We start from the raw sequence: 16,451 nt of genomic DNA, 5'->3' as shown, positions 1-16,451 counted from the left end.
CAGGAGAGGGAGAGTGCAGATGGCTGTTCGTGAATGAATAATTCAATTCAATACAACTTTATTATCTGAATGTGAGACAAACAGAATTTTTTCGTTTGGCTGGTATACACATAAATTACATCACTCTCAAAAAACATATAAATAAACACATAGAATTCATCTGCATGACATGTCCTGAACCACACACATCCATACATATCTAAATGTACATACATGCACTCATGTGTCCATTATTTATCATAAATACAATCAAATTGATTTTTGATATCAAATCAAATCAAATCAAATCAAATTTTATTTTACGAGGGTTGTGGCATAAGCAATATAAACGAGCTTCTTTTCAACCAGCCCTCGCCCAGAGAGGGACTATTCTAATATCCACGTGCCCACTGTCTTCGTCGCCCAATTCTCATCTCATTGTCGTCACTGTTCTATATATGTTCACCTCCCTTGGATTGTGTGGACTTTGTGGTAAACAAGCAAAACATCTACTGCATAGCTGTTAGTGGCGGGAGATAAGCATGGTAAAGGCTTTCTGTTGTTTTTTCTGGAATTGTTACCGGACTTCGCAGGGTCCACAGTGTGAGCCCCAGCGAACCACGGGATGTGGCAAGCGTAACCATGGGATGTGGCAAGCGTAACCACGGGATGTGGCAAGCGTAACCACGGGATGTGGCAAGGGTAACCACGGGATGTGGCAAGGGTAACCACGGGATGTGGCAAGCGTAACCACGGGATGTGGCAAGCGTAACCACGGGATGTGGCAAGCGTAACCACGGGATGTGGCAAGCGTAACCACGGGATGTGGCAAGGGTAACCACGGGATGTGGCAAGGGTAACCACGGGATGTGGCAAGCGTAACCACGGGATGTGGCAAGCGTAACCACGGGATGTGGCAAGCGAACCACGGGATGTGGCAAGCGAACCACGGGATGTGGCAGGCGTAACCACGGGATGTGGCAAGCGTAACCACGGGATGTGGCAAGCGAACCACATGGCAAGCGTAACCACGGGATGGGATATCCCGTGGCCGGTTCTTGATCCTGCTCCCTCCAGAAGATCTGGGGCTGGTAGCAAAGCACCGTAAACAGCAGCATGGGTGCCGTAAAGTAAGCACATGGTAATGGTATTCACACCCCGACCATGCTGACTCAGGTGTAAATGAAGGTTTGCAGGGGATCTGAAACCCGTTGTTGCCAGCTAACCTGGGCCGCTTTTGGAGGGGTTGAATTTCACGATAAAGCACCCCCGGCCTAACCATGCTTATCTTCCGCCAATCCGTGCCCATTTCATGCCAAACTGTTAACTATGTCGTCTTATCCGTCTAGTAAATATGAACTTGACTGATCACAAGTCTTGCGTTTTTATTGATTATCCCCTTTTAGTATGATGGGGGATATTTATGTTGCATGGTTTGTATGTCTTGTCGTAAGTAGAGATTATTTAAGGGATAACAAGTGTATGTACTGTGTGTTGTAAAGCTTTGATGTGTGAAAGGAAGAAAATTGTTAAACGTTTATTTTGATCCTCGTTATGAGTGGGGTGAACCTGGAAGTGGAAGTATAAGCGAATGTTGGTTACAATATGTACTCAAAAGTAGTCATTATTCCTAACCCTTAACACCATTTTCAATAGGCACACAGTCACCGAGTTATACTCTTGAACAACAAAAACTCATTTAAGCATGAGCATAACACGTACCTTCTGTGGGCGTGTGCATGTGTATGTGTGTGCGCAAGCACGTGTGAATATACTTGAGTGTGTGTCTCAGTGTCTGTGTGTGTGCAAGTAATTGACAGGGAAAGAGACTGTGTGTGCAGTGTGTGTGTGTGTTTGTGTGTGTGTGTTCTACTAAACTTGCAGTTGCTTTATGCATATTTCACCTTTGTTCACACCTAAATATGACCTCACATCTTAGTATTTTTCCAACAAGACCAATATTGAATATTAACCGTCCTTAAAAAATCCTTGCTGATTAACACGACCAGTATACATACCTGCCAACCCTGGTGAAACCTCAAGAATAGCAATTTAGAATTTTTTGGAATGTTCAGCGTAGCAAATGGTGTTTGAGAGTAGCATTTTCTAAAATGTATTCCCACATCCGCATGTATGCCTTCTTGCACAAGAATAGACATTTTTAATAAAGATTCAGGAGAATGCAGGAACATAAAATGCCCTTTAGAGAGTAGTTGCAGTACCACCAGGGAGCCAGGGGTATTCCAATGCACAAGCGCCTGACCATTCCACAAGCTCAGCTTAGTTCTTTGCCAAGGGCCATAAACTTGTAGTAGGTCTGGCTGGTGAAGGGCACGCCTTGACTCAGCTGGTGTCGCAGCTCTTCAAAGCTGGCGTTGAACAGCTTGATGTTTTCCTCCAGCTGTTGGTCGATGCGACCGCTACGCACGCACTGCTGTTCCATGAACTGGTCCAAAGCGTGTCGCCGTGCATCTCTTTGCGTTTTCAGAAATTTAGACTCCACCTGATAAAAGAGAGACTGACAAATACAAACTCAGGCAGAATACTGTATTAATTTATCTACTTAAAGAACAAATATGTATACAATAGACTTGATTCAATAATGACGTGATTTTTGTGTATACACACACATGCATGCAAGCAGGCCTGCACATAAATGGAAAATTTTATAAGTAAATTTTCATTTGATTAATATACTTACCCCAATCACATATAGCATTTGACACAGTCTGAGATGCTAGGTACTGAAAACGCTTACCCGTCTAACATTTTAAAGGGAAGCAACCCCATCACCAAAAAGGCTTAAAATAGCCCTGGTAATAAGCCGGTACCCTGGGAGTCACCTCTCATTGGTGGATACTACGTCACTTCCTCTACCAACACATGGTAATAATCATACGGCTTTAAAGAAATAAAACCATAAGCGGGGCAGGCGGGCGGGCCTACACTATGTGATTGGGGTAAGTATATTAATCAAATGAAAATTTACTTATAAAATTTTCCATTAAATTACATATTCTTACTCCCAATCACATATAGCAGATAACATCAACAAGGCGGTGGGAAAGAAAATCTAACTCAATCAAAAAACCTTGCCAGAAACTGGCCCGCTGCTCAAAAAGGCAGGAAGGGCCCAGTGGGAAAGAAAAACTCTAACTCACTCTAACACCCTTGCCAGGAACTGGCCAGCTGCCAACAAGACAGGAAGTGACCAGAGAAAATCCTGATTGACAGCCAGGATGTCTTTAGACAAGAACTTGCTAAAGACAACTTCAGAGAGCCAGAAAGCTGTGCCCAGCACTTCCCCCCGGACCGTAAAGAAAACGGCCCAGGAAGAAAGAAGAGCCCTGGATTACATGAACCCGAGCTGAGAGGAGGGGAAAGACAATCTGACCCCCCCCCCCCCCCTTTTCTATTGGAAGGCAATGCCAAAGCCCCACAAGACATGAAAGATATAGGTCAGCTCCAGAGAAGAGTGACCAAACTCCACACAAAAAGAAAGAGAGAGACACCTGAGTACAAAGTACCAGGGTCCAACTCGCGTAAGGCGAAAATACAATATTTAGTCAAGTAGCTGCCATTTTTCAGCAAGACCGTATACTCGTAGCATCGTCAGTCCACCGCTCATGGCAAAGGCAGTGAAATTGACAAGATTAAGAAGAGCGGGGTAGTAGTTGCGCTAAGGCCTAAAAAAAAATAGGTGTGGTTACGGTAACCCGACCTACCCTATTTTTAGGGGCCGACCCTATAACTTTTTATTACATTTGTAAAAAAAAAAAAATAAAAAAAATAAAAAAAAACCCAGTGCAAAAAACGCAATGAAAGCGAAAGCGCCCGTGTCGCACACTTATTTCCCTGTCAAGTAGGTTTAATTTGTACACATTAGAAAAAAAAGTTTAAAAAAAAAAAAGTGATTGCCTACCTTCCTACCCTATTTTTTTTGGCTATGTTACCGTAACCACACCTATTTTTTTTTTTGGCCTAAGAAGGATAGCACGCTTTTCTGTACCTCTCTTTGTTTTAACTTTCTGAGCGTGTTTTTAATCCAAACATATCATATCTATATGTTTTTGGAATCAGGAACCGACAAGGAATAAGATGAAAGTGTTTTTAAATTGATTTGGACAATTTAATTTTGATAATAATTTTTATATATTTAATTTTCAGAGCTTGTTTTTAATCCGAATATAACATATTTATATGTTTTTGGAATCAGCAAATGATGGAGAATAAGATAAACGTAAATTTGGATCGTTTTATAAATTTTTATTTTTTTTTACAATTTTCAGATTTTTAATGACCAAAGTCATTAATTAATTTTTAAGCCACCAAGCTGAAATGCAATACCGAAGTCCGGGCTTCGTCGAAGATTACTTGACCAAAATTTCAACCAATTTGGTTGAAAAATGAGGGCGTGACAGTGCCGCCTCAACTTTCACGAAAAGCCGGATATGACGTCATCAAAGACATTTATCAAAAAAAATGAAAAAAACGTATGGGGATTTCATACCCAGGATGAACTCTCATGTCAAATTTCATAAAGATCGGTCCAGTAGTTTAGTCTGAATCGCTCTACACACACACACACACGCACACACGCACACACGCACATACACCACAACCCTCTTTTCGATTCCCCCTCGATGTTAAAATATTTAGTCAAAACTTGACTAAATATAAAAAGAGCATAAGCGTTCCTAAAGTTCCAAGAGCGTGAAGAAACGCTCACCCCCCCAAGCACACCGTACTGCTTCTCTGCGTTAGAGTACAATCTAACCCAGGAAAGAATCAAAGTACTCCTGGGTAGTGACATAAGAAAACGTCAAGAAAAACCCTGACTGCGATCTTTAACATCGTCACCCATAAAGCATGCTACAGAAGGGTGCCGAAACCAGCAGTCTAGCTGCTCTCAAAAGAGATGGTCACCAGATATCCTCTACCCATTCATGCAAAAGCAGAAAGAGATAAAACGAGGAAGCTGCTACTTACAAAAGTGCGTAAGCAACCGAAAGTGCGGAAGTCACAGCGGACGAAGCCTGGTGTGACCAGTGACCATGAACAAAAACGGCTCAAAGCCATAGTGTCCGGAGTTCAGGTTGCTTGTAGGTAATTGTAAAGTTATGATGTTGCGCTATATAAATGCTCATTTATTATTATTATTATTATAATTGAAAGCGAATCAAGAACCCAAAGCCGAAAACAAGACTGGTGAGCATACAGGAAAAACCTTGAAGCCGACCAGTCAAAAGTCTCCCGAGACGACGTATTCTCAGGAAAACTGGAAAATTATATCCAAGACCAAACCAAGAGCCTACCTCAGTTTGGACGAAAACCAGAACGCGTCTGTCCAAATCTGAAAGACTGAGGGACAGACACAGAGCACAACGGGCAACTGCAGAAGTCATAGTTGCCTATATGGTAGAAGGGTGACTGTAAAGAAAACCCGACCTAACGGAAGTCGTTCTGACTCACCTCAGGAAGAGGATGAAGAAAGATAAGAAATCCGCCGACACAGGAACCGGAAATGCCATAGTCACCGGAACATGAGCCCTCTGCCAGAAGGAGAGGACTGGCCAAACTGAGAGAGAAAGTAAGCCACAAAGGATGACTCCTCAAACCTACATTGCCAAAGACAATGCCCCCTCAGAGAATCTGAATGTAACCTCCGAGGCCAACTCAAGCAAACCTTAAGTTTGGACGAAACACCAGAACAAGTCTGATCGCTAGAGAAAGACAGAGTCAGACTCAGCGAAAGACAAACAATGATCACAAAGGTCAGAAGTTGTTTCTAAAAAACCCTGACGTAACTATGACGTCGAGAAGAGAAACAACCCCTCCAGCTAGCCGGAAGTATGACAAAAGCAGCAGCCCGTGGCTGAGACGACTGTTACACTGACTGACCGGAAGCCAGAATACCCGAAGGCCAGCCCTAGCGGGTGCTCGAGCTGGTGGACCTAGTACACTAAGTAAAAAAACTCAAGGAATTCATTCCGTGAACTGCTAGTGCGATAACAACAACCTTCCGACACCAAACCGCATGAGCATAGTGAAGCGAGGATATAAGCATCTGCTCTTTGTTCACCTCACCAAGGCTGAACAAAGAATAAAGACGTCATCTGCCAACTGATCTACACTGAACGAGAATAGATCAAAGAGGCCGAAACCATACTGATGATCGTCTTCAAAAAGATGCCAGTTCCAACAAACTGACGTCCTATTTCCTCTGAAGAGACAAGGATGTGTTCTAGTACTGACACAACCGAGTCTCTCGTAATCTGTTCTACCAGCAGAGGAAGCAATTCCTGCGTCACCAGAAAGGTGACCGCGGGAAAGCAAAGGACGAAAGCAAGCCAAAGCCTATGTAGCCGTAGCCAGCAAAAGCTGAGTCTGTTCCTTAACTTGCCATAAAACAAGAAGAGGAACAGAAAGAATACCACTGCAGGTATTAAAAGGCTTCGCCAAACCTGCTAAAGGTAGTATGTCACAAAAGAGGACTCTTCGAACCGGAAGCAGGAATAGTCCTCCTTCCAGAACGGAAGTCCGCAACACCGAAAAGGCAACCAAAGAGGAAGTCGAAACAGCCGATGCACCTCCTCAAAATAAAGGGAACACTTTCGCCACAGCTTCAAGAGCCTTGACGGAAATCCCAAAAATGTCTGTTCGCTAGCCACAGACTGATATCAGAATGGACAAGCGAAAGACAGGGCCGAAGTCACAGCCACCAGAGGCGGAAACGATGCACGGGATAACCGGAGACAGGAAACCCGCGTACCAGGACATCATCTTGACCTATATCCTGACTGGTGTGAGAGTCAGGAAAAGCCGAGTGAACGTCCAAAAACGACGGCCTTAATGGACAGAAGCCACCCCACCCAAAGGGTGACGTGACGACTGCCCCGGCCGAGGAGACCCAGAACGCCCGAAGGCCGGCCGCCGTTCCTCCCTACAGACAAACGTCGGAAAGAAGAGGAACAATATATCCGGACGAGGCCGGAAATACAACCAACGAAGCCGCACAATGCGGAAACGAGAGCTGCAAAGACTGAGGCTGGAAGCCCAAAAAACCCGAAGGCCAGTCTTCAGTCAACCCCAGCAACGACCACAAAGTGTCGTATGCAGACCTGCCTACCCCTGAAATGCACCATGTGTAGTTTTGGGTGTGAAAATAAGGCAAATGTGTAGTTTGGCAGGTGAATGTGTAGTATTTCAATTTGATCAACCCAAACCGCAAAACAGAACAGTTACTTATACCGTACTAAAACAAACACTCAACACTCCAAACAAAACTATTACAATGTGAACAATACTCCCCACAAAAATACAAGCCAAGCATTAAGTTTATTTGTTAAGAAAAAAATTATTAACTAGTTTGGAACATTTGCATGGGTGAAACTGATCAGAATTAAAAATAAGGAAAATGAGGCCGGGGTCCAGGGGCCGCCCACGCCCTGGTGGGGTGCAGGGGCAACGCCCTCTTAGGGGGCCCAGGGGGGCGAAGCCCCCCGGAAGAAAACGAAAAATCAGGCTTTTTAAGGGTAAAAGTAGGCCTTTCCTGGTATCTCAAACACACAAATTTGCACAGTAAACAATGATAACAAATGCCAAGCTGTAGTCCGATAATTCGCGCGCTCAGGGAAACAAATACGGATCGCCGGCGAAAAAAAAAGAAAAAAAAAAATTTTTTATTTTTTTTATTTTTTTACAGATTTTCAAAATAAGGTATTCTTTATTTGACCAGTTTCACCCATGCATTTGTTAAAAAAAAAGCTATGTTGAGGGGTATGCAGTTCATATACAGTGGGACCCCCTATTCAAGACCTGTGACAATCTGAAAACATCAAGTCACAAAAAGTAGGGACTGGGAGTATGTGTATCAACATGAAGGCAAATTTGCATATAAACAGAACAGGTTTGCGTCGGCAATAATAATAATATGGCAGGTCATTGCCTCTGCTCTGGTTACCGATCTCTCAAAAGTGAGCTTGTCTTGGTCTTCTTTCCCTGGCACGGGTTTCTTCACAAAACAGTCCAATTTTTCCTCTGCTTTGGTCGGGATTTCTCGAATTCCTCATGAGAAGTGCTTTTCTTGTGGCGGTTACACGGTCGTAAAGCCCACTGTGCTTCTCTGAAAAAGCCGTGTTGCACACAGTGCAGTGGGCAAAATGCTTCCCTTTTCTCCACGAAACTAGGCATGGATGCTCCTCATAGTACTTTGGCAGAAAAGCCGCTTGCTGGGAGTTTGACCAAGCTTCTTTTTTTTTGCTCCGTGGCGGTTGATCGCCAAAGTCTTCTGAATCCGTGTTCGTCGCTGTAGCCATTTTTTTCCCTCCAGAAAGAATGAGCTAGGAAGTGACCGCGTTCAGAAAAGTATGTGCTGAAACGCCCGCGATAGTTGTAATAACAGCAGCAAGACCAACTGACTACGCTACTCTCGCGGGCGCCGGGCATGTTTTGCACGCAGTACACAACCGGTTAGTACAAATTATGGATCGGAACTCGCTCGCGTTTTTGCGTATTCAAAATGTCAAAATGTGTAGTCGAAACGAAACGTTTGCGTAGTATAAGACAAACATGCGTAGTTGCGTAGTTTGGGGACCAAAATCGTAGTTTACTACGCTCAATGTGTAGTGTAAACAGGTCTGCGTATGGTGAGGGACCTATGCTTCCTGTAAGGCCAGAAGCGCAGCAGCCGAGAACGGCTGCCACTCGAGAACGGCTGCCACTCTAGTTCTGAAACAGCCTTGTCCAGGAAAGTAACGGGATGTAACCTCCGCCGCAGCTACAAGAAAAGTCTTGAGCTTTGACGGAAATCCCGACTGTGTCTCTTCTCTGACCACAGACTGAACTTCAGAATGGACTAGTGAAGGACACTGACCGAAGACATTTACACCAGAGGCGGAAGGATGCACGGAATATCCGTAAACCGGCGACCCATGACCCCGGAAATCGTCCTGACTCATCCCTTGACTATGAGGAAAAGGGTAAGTAGAACGAACATCCAACCCACCAGACCTGGATGAGCGGAAATCACAACACCCACCGGGTGAAGCAACGACTGCCCCGGCTGAGGCACAGAGTGCCGAAAGCCGACCACTGTTGCTCCCTCTCTGGCATCCATGCGGAAGTGTCAGGAAGAGGGACAGCGTATCCGGCCGAAGCCGGAAAACGCAGCCGCCGAAACCGCAGAATGCGGAAACGAAGACTGCATAGACTGAGGCCGGAAGCCATAAAGCCCGGAGGCCAGCCTGCTGTCCATCCAGACGCCGCTGCCGTAGCGTACGCGTGTAGATGGACCTATGCTTCCGGTCAAAACCGGAAACGCAGCCACCGAAAACGCAAAAAAGCGGAAACGAAGACTGCATAGACTGAGGCCGGAAGCCATAAAGCCCTGAGGCCAGTCTGCGGTCCATCCCGACACCGACGTCTGAGCGTACAAGTGTAGGAGGACCTATTGCCAGAAGCTGTTGCTTCCTCTTTGACATCCAAACGGAATTGCCAGGAAGAGGAACAGCATATCCGGCCGAAGCCGAATAGCAGCCGCCGAAACCGTCAAAAGCGGAAACGAAGACTGCATAGACTGAGGCCGGAAGCCATAAAGCCCGAAGGCCAGTCTGCGGTCCATCCCGTCACCGTTGTCAGAGCGAACGCGTGAGGGAGGACCTATGCTTTCGGTCGAAACCGGAAACACAGCGGCCATAAACGGCCGCCGCTGCTGATCAACAAAGTCCGTGCCCACGGGGGGAGACGCCGGTATTGTCAGACCAGTAGAACGCTGTTGCCCCTCTCCAGCCTCCAAGAGGAAGTGCTCGGCCGAGGGACAGCGTGTCCGGCCGAAGCCGGAAGTGCAGACACGGAAGTGCAGGAAACAATGAATGCAAGAACTGCAGCCGGAAGCCGTGAAGCCCGGAGGCCAGTTCTCGATCCACCCGTCACTGCTGCACTGAGGGCGAACAAGTGAGAGCGGACACCGACGCTGACCAACAAAGTCACCATAAGGAGTATTGTCGCCAGTAGAATGCAGGGAGTGACCCCGCGCCAATGAACTGTCTCACGGCAGTGAGTGTCCAGACGCCTCATGAGGGCTGTAGGACCAGTTCGACTTACCGGTAACGCCGCCAGCGGAAGCGGCAACCGACAAGGCAGGAACCTGCTCCTCGGAACCAGAAGGCACCGACCAGGAAGCCAGGAAACGAACATCCCCCACGGCCGGAAGCATGACGCTGCAGAACGCCGTGGAGCGCCGCATCTACTCTCCCATCAAACTCCGAAACTCTGAAATTAAAGATTTCAAGACAGAGGACACTAACGCCCTCTCCCACACAGAGGGAGACCCAGAAACAATAAACGTGACAGACTGCAAAAAAGCACAAGTGCTAGAAGCAGAAAAAGAGCACGAACAAAAGAGAGTTGCGGACTAAACAACATCCATCACATGTTAAGAAAAGAGAAGGAAGACTTAGGCTTAACTAGCCTTAAACGTCTGCCTCCCACGCCAGTTATCATAATCAGCCAAGCTGACTGACAACAACCAAACAAAACACAAGGCAAAAAATTACTGAACAAACGTAAGTCCGAACGGACAGACAACTCAGTAACTACAAAAAGTTCAAAGAACAACAAAACTAACCAAGCTCGCAACTACGGGAGTAGGCAAGCACAGGTTAAAACCACACATATCAAAGTCAGCCACGCTAACTAAAATTTAAATGGCGACAACGCAACACAGCCACTGATACTACAAGTCCAAAAGGACGAAATACCAGTAGCTACAACAGCTAAAAAAGTTCGTTAACAACAAACAAAACAAGAACAAGCTCACCAAACAGGAGCCCGCACGTGAGAAAGACAGGTAAAACGTGGCCGGCATGTGAAAACTTCACAACAGGCAGCCACGGGAGCGAAAAATCAGAAACACCCTCTCTCTAGGACGCTGAAAAGTCGTATGATTATTACCATGTGTTGGTAGAGGAAGTGACGTAGTATCCACCAATGGGAGGTGACTCCCAGGGTACCGGCTTATTACCAGGGCTATTTTAAGCCTTTTTGGTGATGGGGTTGCTTCCCTTTAAAATGTTAGACGGGTAAGCGTTTTCAGTACCTAGCATCTCAGACTGTGTCAAATGCTATATATGTGATTGGGAGTAAGAATATATATGTAATTTAATGCACTGATGTGAACACAATTAGCACTCAAATAAACCGACTGATAAATGACTGGTACATGCACAAAGTGGGACCAGTAAAGAGTATTCTGCTTGACCTTTCATACACAAAAAGCTATAGTCCACGTTATAGTACCAAACTTTCAATTCTTTCAAACAAGGAAAGAAAATATACTTGAATACATTTAAGCATAGACTATAGGAACAAACATAGGAAAACAGTTACATGTAATCTTAAACAACATGATCACCAACAATTAATAAGAGCATTTGACTTACTGGTTCTTCCGTTGTTTTTTCAGCCAGGACTTTGCATGCATCTGTGGCCTTCTTGACTGCAACAGAATTTGTCAGCAAAATCAAAGAAAATAAAAACTGACACTGGGATATACTTAGTAACAAGTAAAAACACACTCACTCACACACACTCACTCACAAGGACATAGGAGGTACATAAACATCAAGCAAGAATCTAAAGGTAGAGACAATTGCGGCATATGGTCACTAGCAATTGAAGTACTGATTCATAAGCAAGGTAAAATCTACACATGTATCAGGAAAAAAGCAACAAATTCTATAAATCCATGTTCTCTTCTTTCTTCTGCTTCTCTTTTCTGCTGTTCATACTAGAAAACATTTACTGGAATGAGCGCTTCTGCACTGGAGTTATGTCCCTTAGCACATTTTGCGCAGTGGCCTTCTTGATAACCACCACAGGCACATTGCAGCGCAGTCCTTTGAGAAACGAACGCACAGCGCATTGCGGAAATCCATGAAAACTCATAGCTAGCTACTTTTACTGTATAGTGTGTCCTCTAACAAAAAGCTATACCCTTTGCTGAGCGGAATTAAGCGATCATGAAGCTGACACAGCACTCCAAGCAACTCATCATAAAGAATACACCATGTAAAACACTGTCAGAGCTCTAGTCCCACTTTAAACACTGTTTCAACACAAAAGACATGTTTCCCTTTGTACAAACCTAGCTGATACAGATCCATATCAGAGAAGTGGCAAATCCCAAGCTCATTTAATTTGGTATCAGATTGCACCATTTAGATTCTTTGAAGACTTAGAAGAAATGCGAAAAAATGCAAACAACCTCGCGTGGATGTGTGTGTGTTCGTGTGTGTGTAGGGGGTGTGGGGATGGCTTATATATGCCTCTGGACCCTGCTTGCCTTTAACTATGTTCCATCCAGATTTTGCCAAGGTGTCAAATGACCCTTAGAGTTGTTTCCCCTGTAGTGTTACAGTTCTTTAAAAGGAATCAGTACAGTAGAACCCCCTATTAAGACCCCCTGATATAAGACTCACTCCTTTTTAGACCCTGCTTTCACCAATTTATGGTTTATAACCTCCCTAAATTTACCTCCATTTTAACCCTTACACTGGTGAAATTCCGTAACACATGTTACATAGCCACTGGTGAATTAACAGAGAGAAAAATAAAGAAAAACGGTCATATAGCTTTTCGCATCCATGGGAGGTAATAGGAACCGACCAAACAGACTGAACCAGTAGCACGACATATGTCGTGACAACCAGGTGACAGTTTACGTAAAGCAACAACCAGCCGATTTTCTCCGATTGTTGGAGATCAAAAAAGGAGGCTTTCACTGTACTCACTGTCTTGAGCAATGTCGGAGAAGTGTTGAGAGAAGTTGGACTGGACGGTGGGCAGTGTGTGGTCCCTGCACTGTAGCGCCGAGTCCTGTGTCTGGTCAAGGCACGTCTTCTCCCTGTCCCCACGCTTCTCCTGCAAACACAACACGGCACAGCAAGGTTTAATAACACACAACACAGCACAGCAATACACACAACACAGCACAACAAGGTTTAATAACACACAACACAGCACAACAACGTTTATTGTCATCATTTTTAATTTTTTAATTTTTTAAATTTTTTTATTTGCCAAGCACATCATTGTGGGGCTTTTAATCAATAACATGCATCCGTCTACAATGTATCATCATTCATCCTTCAACATTTATAATAAATATGTAAATGGCAAGTATACAAGACATAGATATATACAACATTAGGACATAACAGATAGACGGACATATAACATACCGTTCGCCTACAAGTAAGGCCGGAGCATAACATAACATGCAGAATACAATTTGTTTGTTTGTTTATTTGCTTAACGCCCAGCCGACCACGAAGGGCCATATCAGGGCGGTGCTGCTTTGACATATAACGTGCGCCACACACAAGACAGAAGTCGCAGCACAGGCCCAGAATACAATACATGTACTGATAAAAGAGAGAGAGAGAGAGGGGGTAATGATGGTGGTGGTATCATTTATAAGGTATACTCTTATAATAATACAAATAATAGATTCGTCTTAAAGTTCCACCCAACAATAATCAAAAGTCACTAAAATACAAGACACCCCTACACCCATAAGATTGGACAGGGTGACAGACAGATAAGAGGATAAGACAAGCAGACAGACATCATTGTCATCATTTTTACGAGTTTTCATTCACAAACACCTGGGAAATAAATCTCATTTTCCCCATGCAATAAATCCCCGGTTACCATAGTTGCAGGAAGCGGGTTATACATGGATAATCAAAAGCAAACCCAATAGAAACGCTTGGGGATTCTTCGGCTCTTTTCATTGGCATTTCCCCAGACCTAGACAGACGACACTGCTTTGCAAAGTTCCAAAAACGAACTGGCAAACTGGCACACGTAAACAAAAAACAAAACTACTTCATGAAAGGTCATAGATTCATCACAAACAAATGAAACCTAAGCGATATGTTTTGTCTTCTTATAAAGTCATGAAGTGCGTGCGCGTGCATGTATCTGTGTTTCGATACACAGACGTTCAGAGAAACACCAACGTCAAGTTCAAGTCAAACCAATTGACCCCTGACACACAAATAATGTCATTACTTTTTTCAGTAGTACACCAGTTAGGTAATGATACAGACATACAACATAAAACATATTATATGTTTTGGACTTTTTGTGTGATTTTTAGTGTTCGAATCCATGTCACAACCTTTGGTTTCCCTGTTACGAAGTTGATTTACTTTAAAATCCTTGTAAATTACTGATCTTGAACGTAGACAAACAAACTGTGCAACTATTTCTAATTCTTTATCTGCAGGCCAAGGATATAAATGGAACCAGTATTTATTAAGGAAGTCAATGTGTATGGTTAAAATGTCTCAGTTCAATAAAGAAAAGACAACTTTGTAACATGGTTTACCCTGGTACCCAGGTCTGGAGAATTAGCCATATCTTTCCAAATGAAAGAAATATGCTCTTATTGCAAAGAAAAGCTTAGGTTTTATCAGTGGTGGTTTACATAATCATTTAAACTAAAAAGAAGGTATCTTAAAATGTATAGGGTTAAAATGTGAAAATACTGTTAATTTTCAGCTCGCATGGTTTTAGATTGCGGTTGCCAGTGAATGGTTCTCCAAGCGAGTGCACCTTGCAACTGCTTGCTTGAATCTGGGACGCTAAGGCAGAAGGGGTCTTATTTGACACAATTTGGGTGCAATCATTGCAGGTAGACTTTCTACAGGTGTATTTACTGTACAAAACATTACAGGGAGTGCACCCGGGTGCATTTCCTGGTGTTTTTGTTTTATCTTGTTGGAGGTTGGGTGACACTTTGCAAGGCTCTCCACGGATGCTCTTCCAAGAGGGTTCCGGGACCCCTAATTATAAAGGTTAGGGGGTCCTAAGTCCCCTTCTGAACAACTCTAGTGGCTCCTAAAACCAAGTGGCCTTTTGCAGTTATGTGAGAGCTTCACAAAAGCGTTCTATTTGGCATATATCGATTAGATTTAGTCCATAAATTTGTGTTGGTATACAGATCTGGCAGAAAAAGTTGCAAAAGTTTTTGGAATTTTAAATTTTAATTTCATGTGCCTATGTTCGGTTGAAACCAAATGTGACTCTAAACACAGGATAGTATTCCTAGGTTTATAATGTTTCTTTTTAGTTCTTCATTCGAAAGCAAACTGAGAATAATGTGAAGAATAGTTTACGTAATACGTAAGATTTTATTATTTTATTATTTTAGTAGTGAGTGAAAACATAGCCAAAAAAAATAGGGTAGGAAGGTAGGCAATCACATTTTTTTTTTAAACTTTTTTTTCTAATATGTACAAATTAAACCTACTTGACAGGGAAATAAGTGTGCGACTCGAGTGCTTTCGCTTTCATTGCGTTTTCTGCACTCGATCGTTTTCTTGGGTTTTTTTTTTGGTTTTTTGACAAATGTAATAAAAAGTTATAGGGTCGGCCCCTAAAAATAGGGTAGGTGGGGTTACCGTAACCACACCTTTTTTTTTTTTAGGCCTAAAGAATGTCACTGGATTCTGAGCTATGAATTTAACACGCTAAATTTCAAGATTACCGAATAAGGGATATCAATCAATCAATCAATATTATGAGGCTTATATCGCGCGTGGGTACAGTTCTAAGCGCAGGGATTTATTTTTTTATTTTTTTATTTTTATTTTATGCAATTTATATCGCGCACATATTCCAGGCGCAGGGATTTATTTATGCCGTGTGAGATGGAATTTTTTTACACAATACATCACGCATTCACATTGGCCAGCAGATCGCAGCCATTAGACTAGCACTAGAACCCACCACCTAGGTTAGGAAAGGGGGGAGAAAATTGCTAACCCCCTGACCCAGGGTCGAACTCGCAACCTCTCGCTTCCGAGCGCAAGTGCGTTACCACTCGGCCACCCAGTCCTGGCGATTGTGGTCGCTAAACGGATGACGATGAGGAAAATATAGTCCATAATTACCTCGAACTCCTTGGCAAAAAAGTTGATGTGACCCTGTAGCGCTGACCTGTGATCGAACAACCTCGCGTGGATGTGACACACACCTGCAAATATTCACACATAAACGCAAGATAGTCATTGTTCAAAATTTAACAAATCGAAAGTGAAATGTATCTATCTTGAGATGCATTGTCATTCAAATTTACCTACCTTTGAAGATATTTTCGCAAGACATTTTTGAGATCCCGTTCAAAAACAATGTAGCAGACGCTCACATGACACGCCTATCTGTGATTTCAGACTGAAGAGCGATTCAGGGGAAATAAAGCAATATGCTGTTGTTGCGACCCATCTCGTCATCGGCGCTTTTCCGGAAATGACCTGCGCTTTGTTGGAATTCCAACAATGGCCGCCATTGTAGGAATTCCAACTTTGCGCTACGCGATTCTAGAAATGTACCGCGCGCATAGTGAGAATTCTGCTCTTTCTTAGAATGCGATGTAAAATGATACAAGTCATGATGATCCTTGT

The 16,451-nt window shown here is 43.7% G+C and overlaps 1 protein-coding gene across 1 annotated transcript; it reads right to left on the bottom strand.

The window, feature by feature from the left end:
- Nucleotides 1-20: 20 nt before the first annotated feature.
- Nucleotides 21-16,232, bottom strand: LOC138979811 (biogenesis of lysosome-related organelles complex 1 subunit 5-like). Its single transcript, XM_070352551.1, has 5 exons — nucleotides 16,131-16,232; nucleotides 15,942-16,024; nucleotides 12,771-12,900; nucleotides 11,421-11,476; nucleotides 21-2,482 (listed from the first exon to the last, which is right to left on the bottom strand). The coding sequence occupies exons 1-5, from the start codon at nucleotides 16,153-16,155 to the stop codon at nucleotides 2,255-2,257; spliced, it is 522 nt and encodes a 173-aa protein (XP_070208652.1). The 5' UTR covers nucleotides 16,156-16,232; the 3' UTR covers nucleotides 21-2,254.
- Nucleotides 16,233-16,451: the final 219 nt, after the last annotated feature.

Source organism: Littorina saxatilis, linkage group LG11, assembly GCF_037325665.1.
Source record: "Littorina saxatilis isolate snail1 linkage group LG11, US_GU_Lsax_2.0, whole genome shotgun sequence".
NCBI lineage: Eukaryota > Metazoa > Mollusca > Gastropoda > Littorinimorpha > Littorinidae > Littorina > Littorina saxatilis.
This window is presented reverse-complemented; position numbering and strand designations above follow the sequence as displayed.